Source organism: Chenopodium album, chromosome 2, assembly GCF_948465745.1.
Source record: "Chenopodium album chromosome 2, dcCheAlbu1.1, whole genome shotgun sequence".
NCBI classification, from domain to species: domain Eukaryota; kingdom Viridiplantae; phylum Streptophyta; class Magnoliopsida; order Caryophyllales; family Amaranthaceae; genus Chenopodium; species Chenopodium album.
In genome coordinates this window covers 8367069-8377477 of record NC_137835.1, presented here as the reverse complement: position 1 = coordinate 8377477, position 10409 = coordinate 8367069, and the positions used below count along the sequence as shown (strand labels likewise).

Below are 10409 nucleotides of genomic sequence, written 5' to 3'. Positions count from 1 at the left end.
GAGAACAAGAGCGCCGGAGAGAGAGAGAGAGAGAGAGAGAGAGAGCACGCAACGTTGAAGGTGGTGGTGGCCGGTGACTTTGAAGGTGGTGCGGAGGAGTTTTAGGTGAATTGAATTTGGTGAGAAAATTTATGTTAATTAAGTTAAATTATTATTGTAATGAATTTTGTATGTTCCAGAGGTAGTAGTTATTGATTATTGATTCATTGGTTTATCTCCAATTAGCTGACATGTGTTAGTGTATCCATCACTCCTGCATCTCATCTAATCACTCATTAAGCACGCAAATCGACTCACTCATCTTCATAGAGCACTTGCCAAACCATAACCATGGAATGACGTCAGATAGGATTAGAATTGAATTAATGGGTACACGTCGTTAGATTTTACAAACAACCGGGTAAGCGACCGTTTCATCCAAGTTCAACCTAAATTATACTGCTACCCCAAATAAAATGATGGAAAAACATTATTACCCCTTGATACACAAGTGATTTATCTCAGACGGATGGACTCGAGAAAATATAAGTTTATTAATATGATAAACAAAATTGTTTATCAAATGACAAGTACTAATCAGCAACTTTTTATTAAATATAAGTCCCACTATTGTTAATATATTTACGAAAATGTCATGATGATTGGACATTTATGTTGTTTTATTTACCATTTTACCATTTGATGGTTAATCAAGGCTTCCTCGATGAAGTCTAAGGGCCTGTTCTCATACGTTGAAATTCAGTTTAGTTCAGCTCAGTTCAGTTTAGCTCGGTTCAGTTCAGTTCAGCTCAGTTCAGTTCAGTTCAGCTCAGTTCAGTTCAGCTCGGCTCGGCTCAGCTCAGCTCAGTTCAGTTTAATTCAGTCCAGTTCAGTTCAGTACAATTTAGTTCAGTTCAGTTCAGTTCATGTTTAATAATATTGTTAATGATATAAAGCCAAATTTCATTCTTTTAAGCTCTTATTACAACGACGATAATAATAATAATAATAATAATAATAATAATAATAATAATAATAATAATAATAATAATAATAATAATAATAATTTTTATTATTATTATTATAATCAATAAATAATAACAACAATAATAAATAAATAAATAATAATAATAAAAATAATAATCAATAAATAATAATAATAATAAATAATAATAATAATAATAATCAATAAATAATAATAATAAATAATAATAATAATAATAATAATAATAATAATAATCAATAAATAATAATAATAATAATAATAATAATCAATAAATAATAATAATAATAATAATAATAATAATAATAATCAATAAATAATAATAATAATAATAATAATAATAATAATCAATAAATAATAATAATAATAATAATAATAATAATAATAATAATAATAATAATAATAATAATAATAATAATAGTATATTCTTCTTAAATATTTTAATGTGTATATTTGTATATACATATATGTATAATAATAAATAATCAATAAATAATAATAATAGTATATTCTTCTTAAATATTTTAATGTGTATATTTGTATATACATATATGTATAATAATAAATAATCAAAAATCACTAATCCGTAGTTAAAAATCACTAATTAATAAGTTCATTTCGGTTCAGTTCAGTTCGGTTCAGCTCAGTTCAGTTGATTTCAGTCGATAAGAAAAAGGGCCTGTTCTCATCGACTGAACTCAGCTGAACTGAACTAAATTGAACTGAGTTGAGCTGAGCTGAACTGAACTGAATATTTTATAAGAGAAGGAAATTAGGAACTGAACTGAACTGAAATGAATATTTTATAAGAGAAGAAAATTAGAAGCGGAACTGAGGTGAACTGAACTGAAATAAACTAAATTTCAAGGTAAGAGAACAAGCCATAAGTCTCAAACCCCTCACTCACTTCAGTCAACTCTCTCTCCTCATTTTGTCTCCCGCTAAAACCCTAAACCCTTATTTTTCCAACAAAAAAAAAAACCACCATGATAACCACCGTAATCATCCGAGAATCATCCAGAACCTTCCGAAACCGCCCACCCTTCTCTCTCCTCTGGGCCCGACCCATGGGCGGCGGGCCTCGAACCTTCCCAGGCGGGCTCAACAAATGGCAATGGAAGCGCCTCCATGAGAAGAAAGCTTCCCAGAAAGAGAAGCGCCTTATTGACCATGAAAAGCAGCTTTACCAAGCTCGTCTTCGTTCCCAAATCCGGGCCTCCGTCTCGGGCTTGCCGGAGAAGCCCGAAGGCCCGTCCCATTCCCCCATGTCACCCCAGGAGCATATCAAGGCTCTTGCTGATCGGTTCATGAAACCGGGTGCCGAGGATTTGTGGAATGATGATGATGGCCCGGTACATTCGTCCTCCCGGGCCGGACCGAGTAAGCCGAATGATCCGGGTATTGATCTCAGGAAGTTTGTTAATGATGGTAATTTTCAGCAAAAGAGGGGGTTTTGTAGTCAGATTAATGATGATGGTATTGATAGTTTGATGGGTTTTAGGGGTAATTTGCAGCAAATGAGAGGGTTTTGTAAAGGGAATTTGACGGGGTTTAAGGGTAATTTGCAGCAAATGAGGGTTTTTTGTAGTCAGATTAATGATGATGGTATTGGTAGTTTGATGGGTTTTAGGGGTAATTTGCAGCAAATGAGGGGTTTTTGTGAAGGTAATTTGATGGGGTTTAAGGGTAATTTGCAGCAAATGAGGAATTACTCTGGAAATGTGAAGAGGAAAGTGAAGAAGTTTTATAAACATATAAAGGGAAGTTCATCGAGTGAAGATGATGAGGAAGATTATGGGAGGTTGAGTAGTAATGCGAGCTGGCCGCGGTTTGTTTTGGAAGGGAATGAACTGGGGAGTGGGGAGGAGGGAGGAAAGGGTGATGTGAAATGTGTGAGGGGGTTTATGGGGAATGCAACTTTAGGAAAGTATGATGTGAAGGTGACGAAAAGGCGGATTGTGAAGGAGTTGGAGGAGTATGCTGAGCAAGAAGATGAAGAAGGTGATTTGGGTGAGAAAATTTATGAGATTAAACAGGAGATCATTGAGAGGAAGCGGATGGAAGAAATTCAAGAGGTGACCGATCAGGATGAGTTTGTTGCCTCTGGAAAGAGGTGGGATTGTTATTTTGTTGATGATATTATGCAAGGTGTTTGTCAATTGTTATTATTGATATGTTAAGTATTTGTTATTGCCTTTTTATTCGTGTGCTTATGTTGACAATTGCTGCTTATTAGTTAGAGAATTTATAAACTACTGTTAGATGGTGTAATTGCTTGTATTGACTAAATGTAGTATAATTTTTAGATGTCTTAAATGGCCATATAGAAGTTGGATATGATAATCTGAGATAGTATGGGAGTCTTTAGTTGCTTAAGGATAGCTGAAGAAGGTGGATGGGTGCATTGTTATTTGATTATTCTGCTTGATAATTATATCCTTAGCTGCCTCGCATTGGTTAAATTGATGCTGTTTGTTTTTTTGCTGCTGATACGTTATGACTTTAAGAACTTCAATTGATGTACTATATAATTTTTAAGCTGTATCTTATAAGCTATATATTGTTGTTTCAGATTTGAGGACTGTGGCATTTCACCCTTGACAATTAAGGCATTAACTGCTGCTGGCTATGATGTGATGACTAGGGTTCAAGAAGATACACTGTCTGCTTATCTTGAGGGTAAGTTACTGTCAAACTTCTGTTTACGTTCTTGCTTCTGCAATTGCCAATGTGTGTGTGTGTTCAATGTAAGATAACCGAGGGACTTGCTGTGCCTGAGCTCTGCCATCTCTTGGATTGATTTCAGCCAAATCTTCCTGCCCTGGTCTATTCTTAGACTATTAGAGCCGTTAGAGGCATTGGTTTAATTGTATTGAGGAGTGGTGGGTAGATGTCTGTATTACTTTTATTAAGGTCTTATATTCCATTATTTTGACTGTCATGTTTTCTCTTGTAGGTAAGGATGCTTTAGTCAAATCTAGAGCTGGGACAGGAAAAACCACCGCTTTTCTGGTATACAATTGTTATCTCTTTCTTTTGGGGTTATATAGTTCTCTTTTTATACAATGCTTTACTGCAGTGTCCTTGTTAAATAAAAACAGCTTCCTGCAATTGAAACAGTTTTGAAAGCTATGCATAGTGACAAAGCTAAGCGTGTGCCTCCTATATATGTTCTTATTCTTTGCCCTACGAGAGAACTTGCTAGTCAGATTGCTGCAGAAACAAGGGTTTTGCTGAAGAATCATGATGGTTTGGGTGTCCAAATGCTAGTTGGTGGTACACGTTTCAAAGATGACCAGAAACGCCTGGAATTGGATCCTTGCCAGGTGCATCATTTGGTCTAATTTGTTTTTTTTTTTTCTTTTTTTGGTAGCAGATATATAACAGGCCAATAAGATATCTGTAAAGCCATTCTATTGTTCTGTAGTGTGTCAAGCAAGTCTTCTTTGCATATTCCTCTGACAATTTTTACTGACTTTCCAAACTTAAACCTTGCAGATTTTGGTTGCTACTCCTGGTAGATTACTTGATCACATTGAGACCAAATCAGGCTTGTCTACAAGATTAATGGGACTTAAAATGCTTGTACTAGACGAAGCTGATCATCTGCTAAATCTTGGGTTTCGCAAGGACATGGAGAAAATTGTTGATTGTTTACCTCGTCGACGACAGTCTCTGTTGTTTTCTGCAACAGTGCCAAAAGAGGTGATTTTTTTTATTGCTCCTGCTTATACCAGTGTTTTGGTTTAAAATAACAATTAATAAAACAAGGTGTTCATAGCTTTTTTTGTTTGCACAACTGCCGGTCTTGATAATATCTTTATTTTCAGGTCCGTCGAATTTCTCAGCTTGTTCTTAAACGGGAGCATGCTTTTATCAACACTGTGGATGCAGGTAGTCCAGATTCCAGTTCTAAGGTACTTTGCTGGCACTTTGATATAAATATATTCAATGAACTGCTCGTTTGTGATAGCAACTGTGTATGTAAGTCATCGTTCTCCACTCAGATGATGTGCTTATTTATCATTTTGTTGTACTTTATAATTTAAACTGCTGAAAGTGTGGGAAAGCTTTTCTTGGAAAATTTTTGGTTTGATATTGTGTTCTTTTGCAAAGGCTTTACTTAAACCTTATTGCACAGCATCCTAGTTTCATTAGGTTTTGCTCAAAATTGTGTCAGAGACTCCAAGTTGAAAGTTTGCATGTTAGTCACTTTTACACCTAGGGGAAAGGAAATGAGAACCCCTGAATTCTAATTTTTTTGGTCGGGAAGGGGAGATTTTTTCTTCCACTAATGTTTGGCTGGCCTACAGAATTTAAATCCCCACCTCACTTACTCATCCTTGATGTTTGCCCTCTTACAAGTATACCGCAATAACTATATTCTCATTGTTTTCACCACATCGTGTCCTTGACCTCTCCTAAACTGTGCACGGATGCATCCATGTGTATTGTGTAGGATTGGTTCCCTTCAATACTGGATTAGAAATTGATGTTTCTTTTCCATGAATGCCTGTATACAACCTAGTGGAGGGATTGTTTGACAGCTGAGGTTTATTGCTATCTTTCATTGGTGCACCATAATTTCATTTGAGGCCAACATGCATGTGATTAAATTAGTTTATTGCTATCTTCTCAATTTTTGAAGTTAATGCCAATTGGTTTGATTGAGTATTAATATGATAAACATCATTGTGCTATTTTTAAAATTTAGCAATTGCTGTAAGGGAACTAGGGAAGGGTTTATCTATTTATTATAGATGAGTGCTTTATGTAGGTGAAGCAGACTTATATAATAGCTCCCCATGATGTGCATTTTCATGTAGTATACCAACTTTTGAAGGACCATATTGCAGAAATGCCAGACTACAAGGTAAGGAGGTGTTCTGCTTTTCTGAATTTGATCAGTACACTGTACATATGCAACCTGTTTCTGATGTGTGATGGAGTGCTGAACTTGCTTCCAGGTTATCGTTTTCTGTACGACTGGAATGGTGACTTCACTTATGTACCTTCTCTTCCGTGAAATGCGTTTAAATGTTAGGGAATTGCATTCAAGAAAGCCTCAACTTTACCGAACTCGTACAGTTGAAGAGTTTAAACAATCAAAACGTCTGATTTTAATTTCATCTGATGTATCTGCTAGAGGAATAAACTATCCTGATGTTACTTTGGTTATTCAGGTATATTGTATATAGCCACTTCTATTCTTTTTAAAGTTTCATATAAGCTTTTTTTTATAGATTTAGTCTATTGACTAATGACCAAAATATAACGTGCACTAAGGCAATATGGATTTTTCTGTGCTTTATAGTGTGCGTCTGCTCCACCTCTTTAAAATTGCCTCACCTCAATTTACTAAATATAAAAATCGATTATTGCTATACTATATAATAAGCAGTCCTTTGTGCCCTCTATGAAATTACCTCTTTGGAAATCTCAACCTTAACCCAATATTTCCAGGTTAGGCTCAATTTAAGCTACCAAGTCGGGTCAGCTTAGGAACTCAACATGTATCTTGACCTTGTCAGAATCTGGAATCTTTGACCAGTTTAGACTAGTAAAAAGCCTTCTCCGATATATGGTCGATAAAATTAGCATGTACTTTTGGGCAGATAGGCCTTTGAGTAGATTATTATTTTGTATCCCAACTTTGCAACTATTATATATGAAGATGTGGATATTTCCAGGTTGGATCTCCCTCTGATAGGGAGCAATATGTACATCGCCTTGGGAGGACTGGTCGTGAAGGAAAAGATGGTGAAGGCATTTTGCTGCTTGCTCCATGGGAAGAATATTTCTTGGAAGACATAAAGGACTTGCCTGTTGAAAGGTCTTCTGCACCACATGTTGACCAATATGCAAGATCAAAGGTTTTATTTCTTTCTTGTAGTATTCTGCTGCAATACATAAATACTACTATTAAGCTTTGACCAAGAGGTAAATACATATGTGGAAAATAATTCTCTGGTTTATGAATTCTGGTATTCTGCATATTCATGTTGACTCTCTGCTGTTCTTGATTGGATTAAGATGGAGAACTTATTAAACTTACGCTCTTGATTAGGAGTTTTACTTCCTCAGAATACTCTTAATCTGAGTACGGAGTATTACATATGTGGAAAATAATTCTCTGGTTTATGAATTCTGGGCATATTCATGTTGACTCTCTGCTGTTCCTAATAGGATTAAGATAGAGAACTTATTAAACTTACGCTCTTGATTAGGATTTTGACTTCCTCAGAGCATTCCCAACAATGAGCAAAAATTGGTTTCCTCATTCTCTCTCTACCCAGTTTCTCTCTTTTTCAACCCATGAGCATTTTTGTGATCATATTTTTATCCCACCAATGATCAAAAAAAAAAATTCTTCCCCATTCTCTCTCTAGTACATCTTCTCTCTTACTTTTACTAATACCCTCTTATATTCTCTCTACTATATTATTTTTAATTCTTTTTTTACTTGCATTGTGGACCCCACATGATTACTATTCATCTTAAAAAATGCTCATCCTATGAGCAATTTTCATTTTGCTCATGAGCATTTTTCAATATGCTCATTGATGGGGAACATCTTCTACCATTTTTGCTCATCAGCAAAAAAAAAATGCTCATTGATGGGATGCTCTCAGAATACTCTTAATCTGAGTAACCACACAATAATTTAGTTCATTCCCGTATTAAATACTACGTATAAAGGTTTGTGGATCACTTCTAAATTTCGCAAGCAAATTATACTCAAATTATTATTCTCAATTTCTCATATAATTCAACTCCACAATTTATTGCAAGAAGCCCTTATACAAGTTGATTAGACTAACAGTATAGAAACTTTATAGTAATAAAAGTAATAATAAAATATTAGTTAGGAAATTTATCAAAAAAATGCCTTACTAGTCAAGTAGTCAAACTAGTCACTCTTTTTGTGAACTAGTACCCTTTTTTTTTAAAAATAAATTTTTAATTTGGGGGGGGGGGGGGGGGGGGTGAAATAATTAGCTTGTTGTGGGCCTTGTGGCGTTGAATCTGTGGGAGTGGCTTCTGAAAAATATTGTCCATTCCTTGTTTGGGGAATTGATAGGAATAGGTTTAAGAATTTACAAGTGCAAACCCCCCCCCCCCTCCCCCCCTTTTGTGTTGTTGCTATTCCATTTTCCAGCCTCTCACCCTCTTCACACACGCTGAGTCATAGTTCTTTTGCTGATTTTTTTTTTTTAATTTATTAACCAAAACAAATGGAACATGTATTGTAAGCTTGACTTTTTTTCCGTAGAATTCGGTGATGAGGTCTTAACTTAATAATACGTCTATTCAGGTGCTATTAGCAAAATACAAGATACTAGCTCATAAAGTCATAAATAGGAGTAAAAAAAACAAGGTAATTTTCAACATATATTTTCCCAATAATATGTATGATTCTAAATAACCTATCCCATACTCATGAGCCCACAATATAATTATGCAAATCAGTCCATAGAATATACCATTTTCCATTTTCACTTGTTTAACCAGATCCAACCATCATTAGTAACAAAGATAAACATAATATGAACTTGTTTGAGTCTCTTTGCCTTATGTTGTGTGTGGTGCTTGCTACTGCATATATACATATAAAACCTATATACAAGGAGGGAGGTGGGGCACTAGGCTAGATGAAGGCAATATTGTCATGAAGTGAATAGAAGGTTATTGACTTTATTGTTATATCCAAGTAGTGTATGTTTCTGGGCCAAATATAATGCAAAAATATGGTTCCTAAAGCCATTTTGAAAGAAATCATTTGTGGAGAAAAAGGACTGAGTGCCTTGTTATAAAGAAGGGGAATGTAAACAGGAAACTTCCAATGGAAAACTGAAAGTGCTTAAAAAAATAGAGGAAGAAAGAGAGTCACATATAATACAAGCGTTATTTCCTTGTGGATTAAGGTGGTCCTTTGTTTGCTATCATTTTTTTGGTGAGGCCTGTGTTAAAAATTCGGTTTTAAAGTCGAGAATAATCTTGAAGTCTTGATCCTGAAGGAGAGGGGGAATAAGAAAAAAGAAAGATGGGTAATACAATTCTCACTCCGGTTTCGTTCACATCGGTTTTACATCATTTTTGGAATCGAATTATTACTACAATTCTCATTTGGGTATTTTTCACATTGGTTTTTCATTATTCTTTTGGATATGAAATAGTACTACAATTCTCATTTGGGTTATTTTCATCTTGCAGATGGTGGATTCAATGGCAAAGATTGATACTAGTGTGAAAGAAGCTGCGTACCATGCTTGGCTTGGTTACTATAATTCTCTTAGGGAAACAGGCAGGGATAAGACCTCACTCGTGAATTGGGCAAACCAATTTTGCGAGTCAATTGGGTTGGAGAAACCTCCTGCACTTTTCAGAAAAACAGTTGTAAAAATGGGTTTGAAAGATATTCCTGGAATTCGTGTAAGGAAATAGCACACTTCAATGTTCAGAGTACTTGGATAACCTTGCTTCAGTTTTTTAAAGCCTGGAAGTGCTGTCAAAGATATTCAATACAACTAGGGAACTGAAGAAGCCAAATTCCTCAGCCTGATAGTTGGCCGGGGGAGGCACGTAAGCAAGAAGGAAGCTGAGCTTAATGCAAATGGCTAAAATCTCCCATGCTGCAATTGAAGTGGAAATTAACCTTATCCTCAAACTAAAGAAAGAAGACAGCGGCGACGGTTTTGATTGTATGCACAACTCTATGACAGGAAGATGAAATATGCCACTTTTAGGCCCTTTTACCAGTTTAGGTCCGTTTAGGAGCTCTGAATGGAGACATTTTTTTTGGAAGTTCAGCAGTTAATACGGAATAGTTAGTTGTACATTCTTCAGTTGATTGCTCAGTTAAAATGTCATATGCTCATACTCATCTGATCTCTTGTAACTGTTGCATTATGTCTAATTGTCTATGTCAAATGTGTTGCTCTTGCCCATCTCTGAGATTTCAATATCAAGTTATCAGATTAATTTCGCTTTCCCCCTTCTTTATTCGGATGATCCAAATTCCAATATTACCCTTTTTGGGCATCGAAGACGGTTGTAACAAAGTCTTATTGTAATGTATTGTACACATTGGCACTAAACCAATAAATTTCTCCTCATTTGTCCATTTTTGGTTTTGTTCATTAGTAAATTTTCCTGTGACATTAGTATGGCATGCTTTGTGTAGCATTAAAAAAATGCCATGGTTGCACTACAATCACTATATATAGTCTATAAATATACAAAGGCTAGGACTTGTTTTATTTACATAAGGGTAGCTATTGCATTGACATAATAACTCTCTTTTGTTCAGTAATCAGTGTGTTAGTTGATTTTGTTTCTTTTTGCAATTTGTCATCAATTGTGCTAATGGACCCGCGCTAGACTATGGTCTATGGAGACAGAGATTTAATTTAGTCATCCAAATCCT

The 10409-nt window shown here is 35.3% G+C and overlaps 1 protein-coding gene across 1 annotated transcript; it reads left to right on the top strand.

The window, feature by feature from the left end:
- Positions 1–1541: 1541 nt before the first annotated feature.
- LOC145595218 (putative DEAD-box ATP-dependent RNA helicase 48) lies at positions 1542–10106 on the top strand. The gene is made up of 10 exons (XM_081651600.1): positions 1542–3095; positions 3555–3661; positions 3939–3994; positions 4084–4308; positions 4481–4687; positions 4813–4899; positions 5760–5855; positions 5950–6165; positions 6673–6855; positions 9197–10106. The coding sequence occupies exons 1-10, from the start codon at positions 1969–1971 to the stop codon at positions 9425–9427; spliced, it is 2535 nt and encodes an 844-aa protein (XP_081507726.1). The 5' UTR covers positions 1542–1968; the 3' UTR covers positions 9428–10106.
- The last annotated feature ends 303 nt before the right edge of the window (positions 10107–10409 follow it).

Bases quoted from the DNA above. Each gene is read 5' to 3' on its own strand.
- LOC145595218 (XM_081651600.1), top strand. From the start codon at position 1,969: ATGATAACCACCGTAATCATCCGAGAATCATCCAGAACCTTCCGAAAC. The intron at 3,662-3,938 runs GTAAGTTACTGT...TTTCTCTTGTAG, and splicing joins ACTGTCTGCTTATCTTGAGG to GTAAGGATGCTTTAGTCAAA. The intron at 4,900-5,759 runs GTACTTTGCTGG...TGCTTTATGTAG, and splicing joins GTCCAGATTCCAGTTCTAAG to GTGAAGCAGACTTATATAAT.